The sequence below is a fragment of the Mya arenaria genome, chromosome 13 (genome assembly GCF_026914265.1).
Source record: "Mya arenaria isolate MELC-2E11 chromosome 13, ASM2691426v1".
NCBI classification, from domain to species: Eukaryota; Metazoa; Mollusca; class Bivalvia; order Myida; family Myidae; genus Mya; species Mya arenaria.
Window position 1 is genome coordinate 62,063,706 of NC_069134.1, and position 25,020 is coordinate 62,088,725.

The 25,020-nt window shown below is 34.6% G+C and overlaps 1 protein-coding gene across 1 annotated transcript; it reads left to right on the forward strand.

The window, feature by feature from the left end:
* The first annotated feature begins 3,657 nt into the window (after nt 1-3,657).
* LOC128213676 (trimeric intracellular cation channel type 1B.1-like) lies at nt 3,658-23,062 on the forward strand. The gene is made up of 6 exons (XM_052919663.1): nt 3,658-3,870; nt 10,087-10,243; nt 13,079-13,166; nt 14,256-14,352; nt 15,310-15,397; nt 16,534-23,062. The coding sequence occupies exons 1-6, from the start codon at nt 3,738-3,740 to the stop codon at nt 16,829-16,831; spliced, it is 861 nt and encodes a 286-aa protein (XP_052775623.1). The 5' UTR covers nt 3,658-3,737; the 3' UTR covers nt 16,832-23,062.
* Nucleotides 23,063-25,020: the final 1,958 nt, after the last annotated feature.

The window sequence follows — 25,020 nt, forward strand, 5'->3', positions numbered from 1 at the left end:
CAAAACTAGTAACAGACCAACAAGAATTAAGTATGCAATGTTTTCAATGATTTCTTTGTCAACGTAGCCAAAAATATTGGAAATAATTATTTTGATGTAAATGAAAACCATCCAAGTATTGTATCAGTTAAACAAAACAACCTAACACAAACCGAACTTCATTTCAAACCTGTAGATTCTAGCTTTATTGATAAACAAATTGACAAATTATGTATCAAAAAAGCAACAGGCGCTGATGGTATCTCATCTAAACTGGTAAAATTAGCTAAACCTGTCATCGCCAATCACATTACTTCTATCGTAAACAAGTCATTTTCAACATCAACTTTTCCTGATAGTTTAAAAATGGCACAAGTTACTCCTTAACATAAAAAGAACAGTAATCTTGAGAAGGGCAACTATCGTCCAGTCAGTATTCTTCCAGTAATGTAAAAAAAATTGAACGCGCCATGAACACTCAATTAGTTGAATTCTTTGAACAACATTTTAATATATTCTTGTCTGCTTTTAGACCAAAAATCGGATGCCAAGCAACACTTATAAAAATCATTGAAGACTGGAAACAGGCACTAGATGAAAACAAATATGTAGCGTCAGTACTGATGGACCTCTCCAAAGCGTTTGACTGCCTTCCTCATGACTTAACTTAATCAAATGCTATTTGAACAATAGGAACCAATGCGTTAAACTAGGTGAATTTAAAAGTGACTTTAAACATATTTATAAGGGAGTGCCCCAAGGCTCCATCCTGGGGCCTGTCTTGTTTAATATTTTCATAAATGATATTTTCCATTTTGTCAACAAAAGTAAATTATATAACTATGCTGACGACAACACTCTGTCACATTCTGATCACAATATAAATGACGTTAAAAACACCCTAGAACAGGACAGTATCTCTTTGATAAACTGGTTTTTAAATAAAACAATGCAAGCAAACCCAGACAAATTTCTAAATCTCAAAAGTGCAATTTAACCATCAAACTTGAGAATAGTATCATCCCATGCGAAGAAGAAGTAAAATTATTAGGTGTTACTATAGATTTTAGATTAAATTCTAATACTCATGTTTCAAACACCTGTAAGAAAGCATCAAGGCAATTAAATGTGCTAAAACGCATTGGGAAAAATCTCTGCAAATTAGGTAAACTTAACATCTACTACTCTTTTATTATGTCAAACTTTAATTTTTGTCCCTTAACCTGGCATTTCTGTGGAGAAGTAAATACTAATAAGATTGAAAAGATTCAAGAGAGAGCATTACGGTTTATCTACAATGACCATACATCAAATTCTTCTTCTTTATTAATTAAGTCACATCTACCATCATTAAAAATAAGAAGACTAAGAACTATTGCCTTAGAATCCTTTAAGATCATAAACAAACAAACACCAGTTTATCTTCACGGTTTAGTTAAAATAAAAAAACAACTCTTATTCTTTTAGGTATAGTAACACCGTAGAGGTACCCCAGGTAAGGACCACAAAGTATGGCCTCAACTCTTTCCGTTCTGCAGCGCCCAAACTCTGGAATTCACTCCCTCAGCACTTTCGTGACGAAACAAACCCGAGTCAGTTTCGGAGTTTGGTCAACGCATAGAACGGACAGAGTTGTAGGTGCTCTTGTTGCGCTTTTCATAGTTAAACCTTCCCCTCTTTTTGTTTCTACCCTGACTGTTTTTGTCATTATGCCACGCTTTGATTTTTGTCATGCTTTGCTTTTTGCCATGCTTTTTAGTTTAGTAATGCTTAGTGCTTACTTAGCCTGTATTGCATCAATCATATCTATTACTAATCAGTGCTTTTGTTATAGATATCCTTTGCTTTAAATTTTATTTATGTGCTTGCATGTTCACTGCATAAATGTTTGCTGCAACTTCTGAGAGGACCATTTTCAGAAACTAACGGACCATGATTTTTTAAATTATTCACTCATTGGATTTTAATTTGTTAATAAATACTTGAATATGAGTGCTCAGTATGACGTTATATCTTCCATATAACTGTGAAAAATCCCGTGAAATTCGAATAGATCAATGATTCAATATAAAATCTTGTAAAATTCCAAAAGGTGTTAAAGACCTATGTATTTATAACAATTATGTGAATAATAATCAACGAAATTTGAAAGGTTGGCAGTTAAATCAATTAAAAGCAACAGAAGAAATATTTTCCAAAATAGTTTATTTCCCAAAATAAATCGAGAACATATCAGGACATATCAGTGTATACATGAATCGTGAATGCAATACAACAATAACAATACAGCGAATATCACCAAAGCCACCATTCATATCTAAACAGGCCCAAAAAGTCTCGCACATGCTTTGAGCAGACTGCTTGTAGACAACTCGTAAGCAGAATACTCCGCCCAAAGCTTCATGAGCCGGCCTTGTGTCAAGGTTGAAGCCTTGGGTTGGTAACGGCACAGCTTCCTTTCCTTGACAAGCTTGCACATAATCGGTATTTCATGCGCCTGGATTGGGGATACAACGAGCGCACGGCATACTTATAGATCTATTCAGTTTTATGGCAGAGGAAATTGTGAGGATGTAAACCGCAACTCTTGCTTTATATTAAATAAACGATATGTGTTTGTTGCAATTCTTGCAAACTGATGTTTAAAACTGGCAATTTCTGTTGCCTTAATTAGTGTTATTAGTTATAATTGTACCCGTAATTATCGGCGGTATATTACAAAAGAAACAATCTGGTCCGTAAATCTGGTCCGTAATGTCCCTGCATCTGGTCCGTAGTGTCCCTAAATCTGGTCCGTAATGTCTGGTCCGTAATGTCCATGGTCCGTAGTGTCCGTGACCCGTGCTAATCAGGTCATCTTGAATCTGATTCAAGCTGATAAGCGTTTTAGTATCCTTTTAAGAAATGCACACTTGTGCTATTTTTTTCCTCTCAGTTTTTTATAAAAAAAAATTAATCTTAAGTTCTTTTTAGACTACGGTCAAGATTAGCGCCAGCATCCCAGTTTTTAAATGTGTATACTGTATGTGATATCTGCATTTTTGTCTTAATCATGTGCTAATTCACTTTTAGTCAGGTACAATTTCTTACATATTTTATATATGTATTAGTATGTGATATCTGTCTTAATCATGTGCTTATTCACTCTTAATTAGATACGACCTCTCTAATACTTAAATATTTTATATAGATATATGCTTGTTATAATATATATATGTAGTCGGTCAATAGCTATTCATAGCTAATGTTTTCCTCTGTTATGTCATACCGACTGAAAATAAAATTTGGATTGAATTGAATTGAATTGGACGTCAGCGATAAAGTTTTACGTCACTATAGCGTTATGATCTCCTATGTTTTCTATGTACATTGCATGGCCATGCAGTTATTGATAGCATTTTGCTTTAAGTGAAATATGGAACCAAGGTCAACTACATTTTATTAAATGAATTATACCCCCTCTCTCTTTCTCTCTCCCTCCCTCCCTTCCTCCCTCCCCCTCTCTCTCAGTACTGCTATTGTTGCTATTGACGCCAAATCGATGTGTACAATCCACGCAATATCAATGTCAAGCATACATTTGCTTTCTCACAATGAATTTGCTCAATATACAACTATGCGATCCTATTATTTATCTGGTGTAACGTAATCTTTGGCAAAGGGAGATAACCACGCGCATGCGCACTTCCGCAGCAGCTAGCATCCTCTCAGATTCATTTTGACCTCTTTTGTACTATTTTCTTCATTATTAAGTCAAAATGGATCCTCAAGCATTCATGGACATTGCAACAAAAGTAACCAAGTTGAAAATGTATCCATATTTCGACATCGCACATTACACTCTTATGTGCATGGCGGTCAGAGAGGATTTGCCGGCTAATCAGCCAACAGGTTTGTTTCCCTTGAATTTGAAGTTGATTATAAATATAATTTATAGCCTAATATTTTACAAACCTCAATAAATATAATGATAGAAACATAATTGATTTATGTCTGTTTTCATTTGAGAACCAATAAATGGTATGATTTGCATCACATTCATGAATAGCCTTACCTAGTCCATATATATACACGATATAGTGAAAACAGCCACTTGAAGTTGAGAGCCTTTGAAAAAAAAATTGATGCTTTTTGTTTGGGCTACTCTACTCTCTTATGTTAAGGGGAACATAATGAATGTCCTAATATTAAAAAAAGTTCCTTTTAAGTGCATTTGTGTTGCTAAGCCAGATCCAGACTTCAACAGCTTGAGAGGTGTGACCCAGAGGAGGCTCTATGTTTTTAAGATTAACAGTGTACAAAATTAAGCATTAGGCTGACAGCAAAAAAATAGTATATTTTCTCATTGGCCAAGTGATAATTCTCAGTCGGGCTACTTGTAAGTGACAAAAATAATTCCTACTTTCTCTTTTGTAACTGCCAAAACAGTCGATGTGAATCTCTGTCGGACAGTCAGACATGTCTGGTATATTTCCATTTTGATTGATGAAACTTCTGTTTTGGTCGGTCAGAATAACTGCTGAAAAATTACAGTCAGCACCATTTTGATTTGGGAAAACTTATGCACCAGTCAATTGTAACCACGGCCCCCCGGGGATAGCCGGGGAAATGGGCCGTGTTTCTACTTTCCAGGCGGCCCCGTAGTGCCGGGTGAATGCGGTGGTTTTTCCTCCGTGCCAAAAACAGCAGGGTTTGAGCCTTACCTAGGGGTGGCAGGGCTGGAGTCTTACCCGGGCTTGGCTGGACCGAAAGTCCAAGTCCCCGCTATTCCCCAGACCTTGGAGGGCCATGGTTTCAATTGACTGGTGCATTATCTTCTGTTTCTATTTGATAGTTATCTATAAATGTTCAGTGTTATTTTTAACTATTAATTTATATCATAATGATTGAGTGTGATAATCCATATATAACTATTTGTAAACTCGGTATTGTACATGTTATCGTAAAAGCCGAAAAAATCACATAAGATTACAATTTCACCTCGTACCTTTATACTCTTCGATAGATGGAATTTTACAGAAATGTTTGGAAATTACTAACTATATATTTCTTTGGCGAGGCGGTTCCTGGCTTCAATTTAATAATGATGTTGAAATCCGTGTTGATGTAATGTTTTACAACCTTATCTTTAATTTCAAGATTAACAAAAAAAAAAGAGATCAAGCTGTTCCAGGATTGGATGATCTGGAAGAGGACTAACAATATGAGATTTTTGGGGAGACAAGGGAGGGAAAAATGATTACTTTAAGGTAGAAGAAGAAAGAATCGAAATATTGTGTTTTTTTTGGTCTTGATGTTCAGCTTCATATTGTTTAAGGACACAACCAAGAAAATTTAAATATATTTTAGTTAGAAATCACAAAACTTATTTAAATAAGCAGCTAAAATTCATGATTTTGGTTGATGTTACTGAATACTGTTTGAAACATTGCGACTGGTTAAAATTTGTTGCGACAGGTAAAATTTAAGTGTTTACCTGTCACAATGTCCTGTGAAGAGAAAGTTTTCGCGCTGTCTGCCAAAACCGCTTATATCAATGTGCTGGTTCCTACTTTCACTTAGGTAAACTAGTAATGATTTTTGGAAAATTGTTTGATGCACAAACCAGCCTAAACCGCTTATTTCAATGTGCTAGTCCCCAATATCCAATGGGCATCGTTGCTGACATTGCTATATATTTAAATTAAAAACATATGCAATCAATTCCAAGGAAAACTTTTGGCCCAGTTAAAGTTCGAGGATGGCTCTCAGCCAGGAAACGAAAATGGAGGTGGCTTGAAAACAAGCTACGAAAAAGTAATATGAAGTAAAACGGGATAGACAGTTTTTGCCTACTTGGACTCAAAACCGAACCTGGTTACGGTTTGATAACCAAAACAAAAGCATGCTCTGTGATTGGTGCCTAAATTCCTGAGGAAAGTCATCCTTCTTCTCTAAAGATGGATGTGACAACATTCTTTTTTTTGTTCTTTTGAAAGAAACTCACAAAACAGGTGTCAAGGAAACCTTCCGGAGTGACCATAAAGCTGCATGGATGGTGTTTTAAATGTTTAGCAATATAAATGATCTGTATTAAGCTGTTGTTTAGGCTGGTAACTGGTTGATACACTGCTAGACATTTAAATGCATCTGGTTGATGCACTGCTAGACATTTAAATGCATCTGGTTGATGCACTGCTAGACATTTAAATGCATCTGGTTGATGCACTGCTAGACGTTTAAATGCGCCTGGTTGATGCACTGCTAGACATTTAAATGCACCTGGTTGATGCACTGCTAGACATTTAAATGCATCTGGTTGATGCACTGCTTGACATTTAAGCACTGCTTGACATTTAAATGCACGGTAGACATTTAAATGAATCTGGTTGGTGCACTGCTAGACATTTAATTGCATCTGGTTGATGCACTGCTAGACATTTAATTGCATCTGGTTGATGCACTGCTAGACATTAAATGCACCTGGTTGATGCACTGCTGGACATTTAAATGCACCTAGTTGATGCACTGCTAGACATTTAATTGCATCTGGTTGATGCACTGCTTGACATTTAAATGCACGGCTAGACATTTAAATGAATCTGGTTATGCACTGCTAGACATTTAATTGCATCTGGTTGGTGCACTGCTAGACATTTAAATGCATCTGGTTGATGCACTGCTAGACATTTAATTGCATCTGGTTGATGCACTGCTAGACATTTAAATGCATCTGGTTGGTGCACTGCTAGACATTTAATTGCATCTGGTTGGTGCACTGCTAGACATTTAATTGCATCTGGTTGATGCACTGCTAGACATTTAAATGCATCTGGTTGATGCACTGCTAGACATTTAATTGCATCTGGTTGGTGCACTGCTAGACATTTAATTGCATCTGGTTGGTGCACTGCTAGACATTTAATTGCATCTGGTTGATGCACTGCTAGACATTTAATTGCATCTGGTTGATGCACTGCTAGACATTTAATTGCATCTGGTTGGTGCACTGCTAGACATTTAAATGCATCTGGTTGATGCACTGCTAGACATTTAAATGCATCTGGTTGATGCACTGATGGACATTTAAATGCATCTGGTTGATGCACTGCTAGACATTTAAATGCATCTGGTTGATGCACTGCTAGACGTTTAAATGCGTCTGGTTGATGCACTGCTAGACATTTAAATGCACCTGGTTGATGCACTGCTAGACATTTAAATGCATCTGGTTGATGCACTGCTTGACATTTAAGCACTGCTTGACATTTAAATGCACGGTAGACATTTAAATGAATCTGGTTGGTGCACTGCTAGACATTTAATTGCATCTGGTTGATGCACTGCTAGACATTTAATTGCATCTGGTTGATGCACTGCTAGACATTAAATGCACCTGGTTGATGCACTGCTGGACATTTAAATGCACCTAGTTGATGCACTGCTAGACATTTAATTGCATCTGGTTGATGCACTGCTTGACATTTAAATGCACGGCTAGACATTTAAATGAATCTGGTTATGCACTGCTAGACATTTAATTGCATCTGGTTGGTGCACTGCTAGACATTTAATTGCATCTGGTTGGTGCACTGCTAGACATTTAATTGCATCTGGTTGATGCACTGCTAGACATTTAAATGCATCTGGTTGGTGCACTGCTAGACATTTAATTGCATCTGGTTGGTGCACTGCTAGACATTTAATTGCATCTGGTTGATGCACTGCTAGACATTTAAATGCATCTGGTTGATGCACTGCTAGACATTTAATTGCATCTGGTTGGTGCACTGCTAGACATTTAATTGCATCTGGTTGATGCACTGCTAGACATTTAAATGCATCTGGTTGATGCACTGATGGACATTTAAATGCATCTGGTCTATGCGCTGCTAGACATTTAAATGCATCTGGTTGATGCACTGCTAGACATTTAAATGCATCTGGTTGATGCACTGCTAGACATTAAATGCATCTGGTTGATGCACTGCTAGACATTTAAATGCACTTGGTTGGTGCACTGCTAGACATTAAATGCACCTGGTTGATGCACTGCTAGACATTTAAATGCATCTGGTTGCTGCACTGCTTGACATTTAAATGCATCTGGTTGATGCACTGCTAGACATTTAAATGCATCTGGTTGATGCACTGCTAGACTTGGTTGGTGCACTGCTAGACATTAAATGCATCTGGTTGATGCACTGCTAGACATTAAATGCATCTGGTTGATGCACTGCTAGACATTTAAATGCATCTGGTTGATGCACTGCTAGACATAAAATGCACCTGGTTGATGCCCTAATTGACATTTTATTGCATCTGGTTGATGCACTGCTAGACATTGAAATGCATCTGGTTGATGCACTGCTAGATATTGAAATGCATCTGGTTGATACACTGCTAGACATTGAAATGCATCTGGTTGATGCACTGCTAGATATTGAAATGCATCTGGTTGATACACTGCTAGACATTTAAATGCATCTGGTTGATGCACTGCTAGACATTTAAATGCATCATATTTCTTTGTTTGGTGCCTGACCTCCATCTGCCTGTTGTTGGCTGAGTTCATGAGAGTTGGCGTAAAAACAGTCCGGCACAGCTATATAGCCTTTGCTGTGTTGATGTATTTTACAGATGTCTATTGATTGGTCTATCCATATGCTTAATATAGACAAGTAATTGATACGACCAGTCTTGAAGAAGTAATATGTTACATTTGTAGCAAATCAAAGAAACATGAACTATATGTTGTTGTTTTTACAAAAGTCAAAGCGTTTAATAATCTTTTTTTAAAAGTGAAAAGTCACAATGTCATGGTTTTAAGACAAAGCAAAACTGATATATTATTCCTCAAATTTTATGCACCCTTTTTTTGACAGGAAAAACAAAAATGTGTTAAGTACTGACTTGGGTTCGCTCCCCACTAAAACCAGGTTTTTAGTACACTTTGATTGTATTTAGTCCTAGAATTTCGGTATCAAAGATTAAATTATATAAAATATATTTAGCCATTGTCATATTATCAGGTCAAAGAACAGATTAAATTATATTAAATTGTAAAACAAATAATGATACATGTATTTACAAATTTTATTTCTATGTATTTGGGAATGGTCTGAAAATGAGAAAAGTAATGATACGAAATGATGTTATTTACTATCCAATTTATTCCAAGATAAAACAATAAATCTGTTTTGTCAGCAATCTTAATGAATGCTGATAAGCAATAAGGCTTTTACTCTGCTAGGAGCATTTTCTCACATTGTGCTAATAATAGTTGCACAGGCATTCTAGTGGAATCTCACAAAGTCTGAAAGCAATTAGCAATAAATGATTCAACATGCATTTGTGTGTTACAACCACCAAATGCAACCGAGACAGAGAAATCAGAAACAAACTTTAAACAGCAATAAAGTTTATTTACTTACAGATGTACAAAAGAAATTTCAAATATAAACCTATGCTAATATTTAAATGTCTAGAAATAAAGAATAATGTCCAAAGTCCATTCGCTCACAAATTATTTTAACTGATCCTATAATTTTTTATGTCCACAGAATTAAATGAGCTCTATGTTAAACAACCCTATCAGAATAATTCCCTTAAAGGGCTGAGGTGTAATTCTCACAGATTAATATAATAAATCCAAGATTGGAAATTGACTGAAAAAGACTTGAAATGATTAAACTTTTGTAGAATCTTTAATTTTACTATAAGACCCAAGATCTCATAAACCAGACAAATACTTCCCAGAACATACAATATACTACACAAGCCTGAAGAATATTCAAATTCTGTAAGTCTTAAATGTCAATAAATGGAATATATAGAAAATTAACTGGGAGCAAATCTTAATAAATACATTCTAAACAGATCATGGTGGGAAGGGGAGGGGGGGAGACATTGTTTAATTAAGATGCATCTTTAAATTAAAGCTAGGAGAGCCCTCAAAAGGTCCGTTCTACTCCTATATGCCATATTGGGAACATTGAGCGGTCCACAAAATGATTTCAACCAGTCAGATTCGAAGCAAAGCACATTCATGTTTTTAAACAAAAATTAAATAAAGGATGATATAGTTTTAGGTTTTGAGTAAAATTCTGATGTTTTTGGTTGTTTCAGGCACACAGCCGTTCTACCGCCGCCACCCATTGTCCACATGGGTTTCCAGCATGCTGGTGTGTTTCGCGGGAAGCATCATCGCTAATATTCTGTTGGGGGAGCCTGCCATTACACCATTCAAAGACCATAGGAGTGTGCTGACTGCAACTGCTGTGTGGTATGTATGACCAGGTTATAAATCAAAGCGCTGATAGCGCTGTATGAACAGGGTTTAATACGGGTTTTCACCATTATGATTTACGATCATTGTGTATTAATAAGGTGCTGATATGTTGCACAGTGAATCTAAGAGTCCCCGTGTAAAACAATCACAGGGGCCACTCCAGGTTTATTGAAGCATGATGGTAAATGAAAAGATAATATTTTATTGACAATTAAAATATTGTCGCTGTGTAAGAAGGCAAACAAGGATGGAGAATGTAACCAATCCAAGCAGAACTCCATCATATGGTGTTACATATAAGTATATATATATATATCAAACTGTACTCATTAGAAAGAGTTTGCCTATGTTTGCCTTGTTATTCACAAAAATACTTCGAAAATACAACATATTAAAGAGAAATAGTTTCTTAATTAAAATGATGAAAATTTAAATAATTTCAAACAGTTGTAGATGAAACACCTAAATAAGTTATTAAATCCTCGATATTTTCTCATATTTACACTAAATCAGCAACAATAGAAATTGATTCATTTCAATAAATTTCCATTTTCAAAAATAATTGCACAAACATCCGTCTATACGTACACTCTCTATATATATTTATACATCATCAAGTTAGCATAAAATCTTTAATTTCAAAACTTTTTTTTTCCTTCATTGTCTATAATGTCACCAACTCTCTTCTATTTCTATATCGTCAGGTAAGTCATCAGCACTTTAGCACGTTTGTAATTCCCACGTGGGCTATCACGCGATGTTTTAAGCAGGGAAACTGTTATGATCATTGAGATCAATGAGACAATTGTTGCTTTCTAGGTCATTCCAGGTTTTAAGATGAGAATACATATATGTAATTCCTAAGCGAGGGTGGGTCTATATGTCCAGGTTACCATATGTAGCAGTTTAATAGTTCAAACAACAAACACAGTGTTCCTCAATATCTCTATATTCAACATTATCGAATGTAGATATAATATCGGAGCGTCCTGAAAATATAAATATAAACAATCATAAGATAATGAATAATAACATGTTTATAAGTTAACATCGTAAACAGTCTAAAATCTTATATGATTTAATCGTGTGCAGTGGCAGATTAAATTAAATGGCTAAAGCATATAAAACACGCATATAATACAAGGGACTACAACAACAACAACACAGTACATCATAAAACAAATCGTTGACATGGAACTTACTGATTTATGGAATCAAACACTCCTACTCCCTCGTACTCCCATGGTGACTTCTGTTATCCATGCATGTTATCATCTGTAACCAAACCCATATATATTAGTATATGGAAAGAGGCTAAAAGAATATCACGGAACTGCCATTCTCAGTTTAAATACAAAATCTGCTGATGTTGTAAAAAAACATGACAAAACTAAATAAATGCAGCTGAATGAAATAATGATCATTTCAATCCATTGCTAACCCAAAACAAACACAAAAGACTACAAATGCAAATCAATACTAACCATCAGAACATCAGATTCCAATTGAAACAATTAAGTTTTCTAAAACAAAGTAAAACAAACATCTCTGTAGACTTCAGATGTACACGACAATCAATCAAGCTTGGATTTCCCGCTTCTTCTTTACAAGGGCAAGGAAGAGAAACCTGATTAACTTACTGCATTATCGCATTACAGGATTATCTCTCTTCGACTGTAAATTCACTTGGCTTCATCATTGTGTCACGTGATTGAATGATGCGCTTAGTGTGGATAAGTAATTCTTTGTTTACGTTTCGATGTTCATTCATTTTTTTGGTGCAGGGATACAACTTTAATGTTATCTTTATCTAAGTTCAACAGATTAAATTATTTGAATAGATATTGCGTTATGATTGCTTCTTGCTTTGTCAAATCTACCTCGGTTATTTGAAACATAGCTTGCAGTTTATATAGTCTGCACTTTCTCAAACTATATTTTTAGTGGTAAATCGGCTGGCGACATTTGTAACTATTAATAGGAATTTTCTGTTGTGAGTGTCGAGTTTGTGGCTACACTGAACAGGGTTGAAAACAACCCTGTTCAAAAATATATTAGAAACTGATCGACAAGTTAAAAAAAATGCAACTTTTCTAAATATTGTTTATTCTTGACTGAAATGAAATTATCACAGACTTTGTGCATATGGTATTGAATTCATTAATCATTGTTTACAAATTATATTTTTCACCTTTTGTGAATTAGGCCAAGGCCATTCTAATTGTGAAAATGCCAGAAAATCTGCAAGTATTTAGGCTTGTTACTTCTAATTGCTTTTTTATGCAGAAAGACACCTGTAGGAAAGAATTTACTCCAGTCCATGGACAACATGATTGAAAAATGATGTCAAGTTTTACAATTTTCAGAAATGCCAAATTTTGCTACTTCCTAATTAATGGCAAAATGGTCGATATATTGGGATTGTAAATGGACCCTTTTCGGAACCCATTTTAAGTAGAGCAAAAACAGTGTCACCATTTTTCTGTATATGTTTGATAAACATTTAATTGCCCTTATTCAAATGCTCTGGAGTTTTCCCCCTTTTTGCTCAAGAAATTCGGTAATTCATTTGAATGCCCAGTTTCAAAATTAATGCTTTAGAGTTGTGGCCCTTTTTGCTCTAGAAAAAAGTGAATACAGTAAAACCCCACTTGGCTTGAACTCGCTTGGCTCAATTTCCTTGTTGTGTGTAAAGGAGCCATTTCTTGAGACTGAAGGTAAGTGCATTCAAGCCAACAGGGTTTGACTGTATCTTTGTGTATATATTTGTGATAACCCAATTTTGTTTGATTCTGCATTAAACTCATTCTTTTATTTTACACCTTGTAGGTACCTGGTGTTCTACTCCCCGTTTGACATGGTGTACAAGTTGGCTAAGTTATTACCCTTTAAGATGGTCATCTGTGCGCTGAAGGAGGTATGGTGGTTTACTATGTACTGAATTTCTATTCTGTAATATAGGACAGTACTATCACATGTAACAAACTTTTATCGTTTGATCCGGGTCTTTGATCCAATTATCGGATAGGATATTACCTATTATAAATGGCTATTTGCGATATTTGACTGCTGGAGCAGTGGCCTTATACATGCTGATTGACAGATTACGAATACAAGGTAACAATTTGCTTAAAATTGTTGGCGAAGTATCGCTTTGATGTTGGCCAGGTCTTTAAAGGAAATTTTAAGCAACCACTTCGCCCAAGTCACCCCTCGCTAGAGCTCTGTATAACTGATGTGAGCACTCTGCAATTTTGAGTACAGTAGTTAGAAAATTGCATATTGCACCCATCAGTGATTGAGTTTTCGGAAAACAAGTCTGAATTTTCACAGTAGAGCTTGACCATAAAAGTCAGCAATCCCTGCTATATAAAATTCAGAATTTGAGAAAGTCCGGAAAGTGTTTTACCAGAGCTGGGCTTGCAGGCTTGTGCTAATTTCGACCACTGACACACTTCTCTCGAAGGTATCCCCGGTTTTATTCCTGACCTATGTGGATGTGAGTTTGGTTGGAACATGGAGGTACCAAGCACGAAAAGTGTGTTCCCTCCGGGTATTCCTGTTTCCCAGGAAGCCTTCATGCTTAGCTTAAACATATTTTTTTATAACAATTGTGAAACAAGTTATTACAACATTAAATTAATCAATCTCGTTGGCATGATTTTACGCGAGAGTGTGGTCTTGTGTTGTGGTTTAAACTGGAGATCCCGGTCCGGAGAAAACCCACTTGTCCGGCTTGGTGACCACATACCAAACTCACATGCACCTGGAATTGGACCCAGGTCGACGAGGTAAAAAGCAAGTGCGCTAACCGGACAACCAGTTTTGATGCCTTCTTGCTTAACATCGTGTCAATGAGCCTGATTAATATTATTTTGTAATCTCTTGTTTCACTATGGCTGTTAAGAAATGTTTAACCAATAGATAAGATTTGCATACTTTTACACTGTATAGTTTTATTGATTGAAGTTGTGGATAAACTTTGATGGTTGAATCTCCATTACAGGTCCAGAGAGCTAGCAAGGTTCACACGGCTGTCAATCACACGGCCAAGATTTACCCGAACGCGTACCTGATTATAGTGCTAATCGGCACTATTAAAGGTAACGAATACTGAATAGGTACATGTATCTTAAGTAGAATAAAGCTAGGGATTTTTTCAGACATAGGATACATGTCTGGTAAATTTCAAATAACGAGGGTCGGGCAAAAATACTATATTATATATATAGCTTTTTATATTAGATAAACAGGAAACCTACTTGTTTATATTCCTTCAAAGTAATCTCCCTTGGAATGACTGAATTCCATTTCCTTGGCAACGCCTGGATACCAGTTGCTATGCAACTGAAGTTGATTTGTCAGACTTTCCCATTCACCGCACACTCTAGTTCATCTAAATTATCAAAACAGAATCCTCGGAGTCGTTTTTTCAATTTTGGAAACAGATCGAAATCATGGAGAGAAAGATCTGACAAGTGGATGATCAAGTATTTCCCCGCCTTAACCCTCCAGTAGCTCTTTTACAACCTTTCGTGGGCTGATGCGTTGTTGTGCAAAATGAGCATTGCTGTCAATGAGTTCTGAGCGCATGCTGGATGGTGTATTGCTAAAATCTTGTAGTACTCTTTATTTACTGTTTTAACAGCTGGTACCCTGTGATGTCAATACACCACGAAAATCATATATGCAAATAACAGGAAATGAAGTGATCAAGTTCAAAATTTCGGAACTGTCGAGCTGGCCATTTACTTTTATATGTACATGGAGGCCAGTTCAACAAGATTTTAATTGGAACCCTGCTGTACATAAAAAATTTGGGTCAGTAGTCATTTGTCTGCTTCAAAAGCTTATGAAAAGAGCCGTACCATCCCATCTCTTTTCTGTTCAATCCCTTCTTTTTTTGCTTAAAACCTTTATTTTTAGACTTTTAAATCATTGAAACCCTGTACTGATGTGACACCATTCTACATATTTTTTTTGGTAAAATGATATCGATTGTTTTATTTTTGTGCCTCAAATGTTGCTGATTTTGTAATGTGAATGATCTTGTGTTTCAGGTTCTGGTAGTTATTTGATGAAGAACTTTGAACGTCTTGTCCGCGGAGTCTGGGTTCCAGGGTCAAACGAAATACTCACTCCAACTTTGTATGTGGCCTTCATAATTATTACTTATAAAAATGATGATGATATGATGATGATGATGATGATGATGATGATGATGATGATGATGATGATGATGATGATGATGATGAAAATTATAATAATAATGATAATGTAATAATAATAATAATAATAATAATAAAAATGATAATGGTAACTTCAATTATAAAAAAAAAAAAATGATAATAATGATAATTTGTTTCTCAAAGGTATCTTGAAAACTTTACCATAAATGATGCAATCCTTTGCCAACATTTCAACTTGACCGAACTTTGTAGAATGATGCAACGCTGAAATTTTGCCTAAGGATTGCATCATTAAAATACAAACAAATCTAAAATACTTCACACATGTAGAAGCAGAAAATAGCATACTTTTATAGCCTAAGAAATATTTTCTTATCATTTCTGTCAAGAAAGTTATTTAGAAATTAACTTCACTTTCTTGCTTGTTTACATTGGGTGTGACCTGTGGTGACCCATGTGGGAACCCTTTGAAGTCATGTGATTCCACAGCCTGAATTTGATATCGTAAAACTTTTATTTCATACAAAGCAACTGTGTTTGTTTTGAAGAGGTTGTTTAAACCTTGTTGACTAATATACACTACTTTATTTGTAAATCTAACTTGTTTCGCATTAATTTACTCTGTAAGTATTTTGTCAAACTAGATACATACAACTACTGCTTTTTACAGCGTTTTTAAACAATGAAATATATCAAAATTGGTTACAATGACAGAGAAAACCAAAAATAAGTATTCAGTCTGTCAAAATTTGGATTCAAACTGGTCAAATTTTTCAAAGCCAGATTGACTGGCCTGAAAATTTTGAGGCCTTTCACAAAGTGTGTGTTTTAGCCTTGTTGCTGTATTTTTTGTGCAAAAACTTGATAAATGATTGAACTCTGAATGAATAGACTTGACACTTGAAAATGCAGAACACATCTCTTAAATAACAATGCCTTAATGTTTAGGCCTAAAAATTAGCTTTGTTTAAAGTTACCAGACTGACCTGGCTTTACCGTAAGATGCATTTACTGGCAGTGTGCATGTGATTGTTTCAAATTAACTATCAAAAAAGTACTTTAAAATTAATCAATACTGAAACTTTTCATTCGCAGCGCAACGAAGGCATGTCTGGTAGCATCGCTCGTGTTTCTAATGGAACGACTGAACTACATACAAGCGCCCCACCCACTCATCTACTTCGGGGTTGTCATCTTCTTTGTGTACTTCAAACTTTCTGCTCTTCTCCTCGGAATCCACGACCCCTTCGCACCGTTTGAGAATCTGTTTTGCGCGATTTTTATGGGTGGAATGTGGGAAGCGTTGAGGCGCGCAGTGGTTCCGGAGAAACGGCCGACTGACGAGAGAAACGACATGCCAGTGAAAAGCAAGGAAGATAAAAAGAAGGATTGAGATTAATAGTTTTAGGAGATTCTAGATGTTACAATTGATTTGAAGGACTTTAGTTCTGATGCCTAGCTTCTTAGCTTAGCTTTTGAATTGATTTGATGCTGAGCCACCCTGATTTTAAATCTTATACCATTCACCCAATGAAAAGAGCCTCAGACATACTCCAGCAACTAAATTTAGGACTATCAAAATAAACATCGTGTAAATTGAATCAATGATATGATTAGAATAACATTTCTTATGGTATTTTTATCTTTTATTGTTTAACCAATAATTTTTTGGATGATCAAAATCATTTAAATCATGAAATCTGAACATTTAATTTGTTTTCTAAATCAATTGAAAATGTGTAAAATTAAGTATAATTAACAAAAGCAATCTAATTTTGTTTGATCTCAAGTTCGAGATTGTTTATAGCTTGTAGGAGTGAATTAGAATATTTGTAAGACCAGTGAAATACTCTCTGCTCATTATTCTATTTAAATAGAAATATCATTATCTCTTTTCTATCTTGTAACACATGTCCTGTACAGGGCCCTAAATATATATACCCTTTTTACGGCCTATAAATTTCGGCCTCACAAAATATTCTCATGAAACTTTGTACACGTGTTGTTGAAAACATTATGCACTTTTGTAGCAAGGTCGGTAACTCTGGCTTTAATAATGAATGAATCATGCCCCTTTATCACTTGGATGAGTTACGGAAAATTCTATTCAGGACCATTATTCAATAACTTGTTCAAAATATTTTCATGAAACTTGTATATGCTTCACCAGTAACTATATGCACTTTTGTAGCAAGGCAAAAGATGGATTTAATAAATAACGAGTTTTGTCCTTTTTCACCTGAAGGAACAAGCGACACTCTTGTTTTTTGCACACTTCTCTTATTATTCTGCTTGTTGAATCATATATACATAAAGATGGTTGAAAAGTATAATTACCGGGAATGTACTGAAATTTGTAATAGTTATCAATTGTCACACAATCTATATTTTTTGAAAAGTTTCATTTTCAATGTACAGTTTGTTGATCTTTTGAAAAGGATATTTAAAATTAAATTTAATACACAGGTGTTTAAAGATAAAAACATTTAATTTAATCTTTTTTATTTTAAATTGATTACAACATTGGCGAAATCGATTATCAAGCGCATTTGTTGTAAAGAGAACAAGAGTTGTACTTTCTTTGGAACTTTGATTTTGTCCGCTGGGTTTTGAAATTTGAGCTTGATGTTAAACAGAGAGTCATTTGGTATAACCTTTGTCTGTTTTTATTAAAGGAGTTGAACACTTTGGTGTAAGAGTATTGGAATAGATGGAATTAAGTGAAAATGTATGTGAAAAGCACATAAAGTAAGTTATAGAAGAGAGATATCATTTAACATTGTGTTACAATTATAGAGCGTAAAGTTTTGGTGCATACAGAAGTAATTAAAAAAAATTAGTTTTGAAAACGCTTAAATATTGAGTGTTTTACATTTATGTATTCAATATGGTATCTTGAAAATATTTGTCTTATATTTTAAAACTTAAAGAAATTTTAGCATGTAATTTTGAATGAAAAGGCATTGCGATGTACTCAAAATAATAGAACTCCATGTTTGTGTTTTCAAATTTATACCTTAGGCTTAGCTGAAGTTTTTTATAAATTGTGTAAACAAGAAAACTTACCTCTCATTCCAAACAGTTTTCATCCACTTATGACTTGTTATTTTCTGTGTTTTGAGTTTCATTTGTAAGAAAACTTAATTTTTTAAGTTATGTGAATATTTTCTATACATGTGCAATTTCATGCCAATCTTTTTTTGTTTGAGTATGTGTTCATAATCTAGTCTTAACCTTGATCAAAAGAATTGTGTTTGTTTGTTGTTTTTTCTTTAAAAATTGTGCAAGATCCTAAAGGTGCTTTTGTTATCTTTTTTTTAACATCTTTTTTTTAACCAATTAAAATCATACATGACAAATTTTTAAAAATGACTATAGATTTCCCTAGAAATTGCCTTCAATGAATTGGATGGTGAAAATGTACAAATTTCCACACAAAACCGTTCGCTAGTATTTTTGACTTGTCTGTTTTTCCAAGAGAAAAAGAATGGCTATTTTGATAACCTTTGAGTCATTGTTGTTCACATTTTGTAACCTTTAAAAGCCATTATTTAAACTGTTGAAAGTACTTATATGAAACTAAGACATGAAGCCAGAGACAATATGCTCATGAGTAGCAAGGCCCATAACTCTAGCATTAATAATTGTAGAGTTACACCCCTTTTTCGACTGAAAAATTGTGTTCGTTTTTTTGCTTAGCTGAGCTCTTGTTCTATTTTATATGTGTGTATTTATAATCGGAAATAAGAAATCTCATTTTATAGGTATTTATAGTACATTTCTTTAGATTGTTTTACTTATTATGAAAAAATTGTGTTTTCATTAATGATACATTGCCTAATATGCTAAACAGAACTATCATGTTGATAAAAAATAGCTTTTGAAATGTACATGTATCTTTTGGAACATTTTTGCATGAAACTTGCTTCTCGTTACATAATTATATGAATTTTTGGTTGTATATTTAAATCTATACATATTACATTGTTGTTATTCAATACCTTTTTTATCCGTTTACCCTCAGCCTTGCAAAGCCTTCAATCTGGCTCCCTTGGATCCCAATAAGTTCCGTTGAACCGTCTCAAATGGTTAAGTTGCTGACCAGCTACTACTTATTGTACCTAAAATAAACTTATTTCCCCAAATTTGAACTGGCTCAATTACTATTGTAACCGTCCATTTTGGCCGGCTGCCAGTTCTTATTGAGAACACTGGGCGCCATATGGCAGAAACATGTTGAGAATATTTGAACTTGAGTGCAGAATTTTGAATTGATATATATCTTTAAACAAATTATGCTTCTATATGGTGTTCTCATTTCTAAAAACTTAAAACAAATATACTTCTTTTTTTAAAACTTAAACAATATGCTTCTAAATGGTGTTTTCTTTTTTAAAAAAACTTTAAGTTTCCATTCTTCAATTGTATAATATACATTTAGTGTAACACGTTCTACCAGTGCCAGGGCCAGTGGTATACAACAGATTTTTGAAGATTAGAATAAGGAAGTTTAAACTTAATATGCTTTTGTTTTACAATGCCAGTGCTCTGAATAATATAAAATGACTCAGTTAATAATTAATTTCAGCATTATGCAAGATGGTGCCATTTATAGTTGCAAATGATACCACAGTATAAATTTTTCTTCATTGTGTTTGTTCTATATTCATGCAAACTATATGTACATGTGTGGTCTGGCAATACATGTATATCTTTGTGCACAAGACTCCTGCCATTTTTCTTCACATTTACACCTTTTAAATGTCCATATTTGTCCATGTTTTGGTATCATGTTTTGTATTGTCTATTTTACGTATTGTTGCCTTGTTGTTTTTGTGTACATTTTTGTAACTATTTAAAGGGACACGTTCATGTGTAAATGATATTATTTTGGGGTGAAATGTGTACAAAATGCTTGTTTCAATGATCCATCAACATCCATCAAAAGTTTACATTATAGCTCTTATGTTAACAGTTAAAAAGAGGTGACAGTGGTCTAGTGGTATAAATGTCCACCTCTCACTTAAGAGGTTGTGGGGTTGATCCTCACTAGGGGCACTTTCTCATTGCCTCTCAAAAAGGACACAGTACTGGTTTCTGCCCTGGAAAGACTTGAGAGGGATTTCATAAACTCGGCTTCCTTCACAGTCGAACTAAAAAAAAATATTAGTGTATACTAATGTTAACAGTTATTATAAAATCTGGCAGAAAAATGCTGTATTTATATTGATATTATGATATTACAGATTGATTAGTTTCTGTTCAAATGAGTATATACTAGTTCCTGCTTGGGTGTTTATTTATAAAAGTAAAGAAAAATATGTCAGGCTATTCCAGTAAAACATATTACCCACAGGGGGAAGTCAATTATTTTCATAGTATATTGATGGGTGTCTTTTCGCTGATTTGGACCCCAAATGGGTAAATTTGCTTCTGTATGGGTGGGGGGGGAGGTAGTTAAGAAGTGCCTTCCCTGTGAGGGTTATATGTCTAAATGAAATAGCCCTTGTTTGAACATCAGATCATAGCCAGCATAAAATTGTGAACGAGTCCCTTTAAATGAACTAGGATAAGAACTACTTTTACATTATTGCGTGGTTTGTTTACAGAATTATTTGGTGTTCTTTCACATTGATTAGTATTACATTGTACATTAGATGTTGTATAGTATTACTGTCCGGAATTTGTACCAGATATGTTTGTTAGTATGTAAGTTTATGGTGGAAATGGCAATATCACACAGCAACACTACTTTTGTTCACAAAGTTTGTTGGTAAGGCTTCGTTTTGAAATTTTTGTTTCTATCTAAATCCGATTAAAATCCTATCCTTAATGGGCATGCAAGAAATAACAAAAGGAGCTCGGAACTTGTGTACTTAAGTCAGAATGCTCCAATCATAAATGGTCAGCTTTTCTATTTTGCTGTTTAAATTTCTAGTTAAATGTTTATTTTGCTTCGACTTAGTGGACAATTGTACTACTATCATTCAATATGGCCTGTTTATTAATCCTTGATAGGAATCACAAGTTCTCACTTTGTTACCATTGGAATAAGTATTGAAGTTGTCATTTTGGTTTTCATTGGTATAAATATTGTATAAGGTCTTATTTTCATTTCCATTGGAATAAGTATTTAAGTTTTCATTTTTGTTTCCATTGGAATAAGTACTGAAGTTTTCATTTTTGTTTCCATTGGAATAAGTACTGAAGTTTTCATTTTTGTTTCCATTGGAATAAGTATTGAAGTTTTCATTTTTGTTTCCATTGGAATAAGTATTGACTTAATTCTCATTTTTGTTTCCATTGGAATAAGTATTGAATAAGTTCTCACTTTTGTTTCCATTAAAATAAGTATTCGAAATTCTCACGTTTGTTTCCATGGGAATATCTATTGACTTAGTTCTCACTTTTGTTTCCATTAGAATAAGTATTGGAAATTATCACTTTTGTTTTGTTTTCCATGGAAATAAAAGTGATAATTAAGTTTCCACTTCATTTTCTATAACAATGAACCGTTCAGAACGTTTTAATTAAGACCAATTTTCTGGCTTCTTATCTCATTTTAAAATGTCATGCGGAGATAAATATTTTTATGAAAAACAATTACATTTTTGAAACCCTCATTTTGATATGCTTATTCTATCCCAGAGGTAGCTGGTTTTTCCTGGATTTTCATTGTTTGTTTTTTTTACATTTATTTATTTGCATAAGTCATTGACTAGTTCGGAGTTTTGGTGGACTGTTTTATGGAGAAAGAAAATCAAAGAATTTGTAAATCTTAAAATGAGATTACGGGATGAAAATGATGATATTACGGTATACAGTGTGGAAATTGTTTGATCGCCCCCACTCAACCCTGGTGAATGAATTTTCATGCAAAATAGGAGAGCAGCTGTTTTGAAAGCTAAATTAATAATCAAAGCAGTTATCTCCCTTGCTATATATATGTACCAGTTTTTCCATCTATCTTTTGGATACTGCGAACTTCCTTCTCTCAAGAGATACAGACATGAGTATTCCAATAATGCCAATAGAATACCTATTTTATAAAAAGAAGATATTAAGGTATATAAACTTGAAATAATTATTGATTGAAAACTAGATTTGGCTTAAGGTTTTAAAGTGCATGAAGTAATGATATGATTTATTGAAAACTGGATGAATAATTATCAGTAGAGTGGAATCGATCTGACTGGAATTGTAGTCATATACTTGTAATGTGATGGTGTTCTTTAGAAATAAGGTAAAACCTAGAAGCTTTTTGGTGTTCTACATTTTCTTCAAATGACCATTATAGTTTACACACATAAGATGGTTAGTAAGACTGTTTTAATTGTTGCATAGAAATTAGATATTTAATATATAATCTAGAGCATTTTTGACATGTGAATTCCTCCTCAAATCTTAACGGGTCGTAGATTTGTTTTCACATAAGTTACAATTGTCTTCCGAAAATGTAAGTCCAGAAAGAAGTTATCCCCATTTTTATTACCATGATTTGTTGTTGTATATAATGCCATTGCCTATTTATATGGAAAGTTTCCTTTGAAATTTACCACTTTTTAATTTTTGTTCTAATTGTCTTCCAGTTAAAACTGGAAATCAATAAAGAAATCTAACCCAGTATTGTTTTATAGTTTCCGAACCCATTTATGAATGTTCTTGTATAGGTTTTGAGCTAAGCAATTACAGAAGGGTACTACACCCTGCCCCTTTCGATGGCACGCCTCTGTCCCCATGGAGACCAGCTTGTGCACCCTTCTGCCTTCTTAGGATGGAAGGCTTTAGATATTCAAATATTTTCATTGCTTTGTTTAAAACCTGATTATATATACATACACACGTAATATATCGGCGGTTAAACCTAAAACCATTCCAATTAAACACTATTTTCATATTTTGCAAAATTGATAAAGTTCATCATAGCCCGATACAATATTCTGCTTTCACCTTCAGCACCATGCCCTTTTCTGCAGCACCCTGGCCCACGGCCCCTGGGATTTTAGCTCAAAGAATCACACAACGATGAGTTATCGCACACGTGACACTGGTTTCTAGGTCACAAGAGGTCAAATCCTGTTGATTTTTTTTATTGAGCGGAAAGGGAAATGCTTGTCTGACCTGACATAGCCGTATATATTTACACTTCGCTTGTTGAAAAATTAGTATGCCTTAATTTGGGGACTTTTTTGTACAAGTTATATTTAACACAAAGATTGAATGAGATAAAGGATCGCCACCATAGACAAATGTTTCACGTAGGTCAAGGTCATACGTCAGTCTTGCATACATATACACAGCTAATATCCGTACTGTACACAGATTGGGGGATCAAACGTATACATTTTGTTTATCCATTTATCAACATCAACCTCACTGAATGAACCGAAGAACATTGCATGTATACGCCATATTAACGGTTGTTTGGAAAACATTGAAACAACATGGTCAAGCTTTTTATGACACTGCCACGATATGTTAGTGTGTAGAAGTACCTGTGTATCCAAGTTAAAGGACAATGTCATATCAAGAGGTCAAGGTCACATTTAAAGGTCATTTCGATCCTGTTAAGAACATGATGTCAATGCTTACTTAAGTGACATGTGAGTGGTCTGCCATTTTCAGCCCAATTTCAACGGTCTGATGCTCAGAATAGCATTCAGCGGGAGTTAAAGATCAAGGTGACGATTTTCATTGTATCAGCACAGTATCTATTAAAAACAAACAGTGGTGGGGAGAGTCTCCTTAACGGCCTTTAGTCTGAGAAGCGATGTGTCCATAACCACTAACGTATTGAATTGAGCATAAGTTTGTTAGTTTGTAAAGCTCCGAAGACTAAATTCTTAAATTTTCAAAATATTTAATGTACGTGAAGTTAGCGGCCTAGCGGCGTGAAGTTAGCGGCCTAGCGGCGTGAAGTTGGCGGCCTAGCGGCCTAATTTTTTCCCTATTTCTAAGCAATTGTTCATGCGCTTTTTTTGGAGAAACAATGATAAATCAATGTTTTATTCAACTATTAACATAGCGGCCATAATTTTTTTTCTCAGTTTTTCCAAAAAAGTCGTTCAAGCAGTTCAGCGGCCTAGCGGCCTAGCGGCGTGAAGTTCGAGGCATAGCGGCCTAAAATTGTATCCTATTTCAAAGCAAGTGTACATGCCATTTCTTCTAAAATAATCATATATTAACTGTTTATATGCACAAAATATCATTGTGAAGCGATTTTCGAAATAAAATCCAAAAAAGTCGTTCAAGCAGTTCAGCGGCCTAGCGGCGTGAAGTTAGCGGCCTGGCGGACTAGCGGCCTAGCGGCCTAAAATGGTATCCTATTTCAAAGCATGTATATATGCCTTTTCTTCTAAAGCACTGATATATTAACTGTTTTAATGCACAAAATATCAATTTGAAGCGATTTCAACATTTTTTACAAAAAAGTCGATCAAACATTGATCTATTTTGAAGCATGCAAACATTCCTACTTTCTAAAACAATGATATATTTGCTGTTTTTATTCATAAATTATCAATCTGAAACGAATTCAACACTTTTTTCAAAAAAGCCGATTTAGCGGCCTAGCGGCGTGAA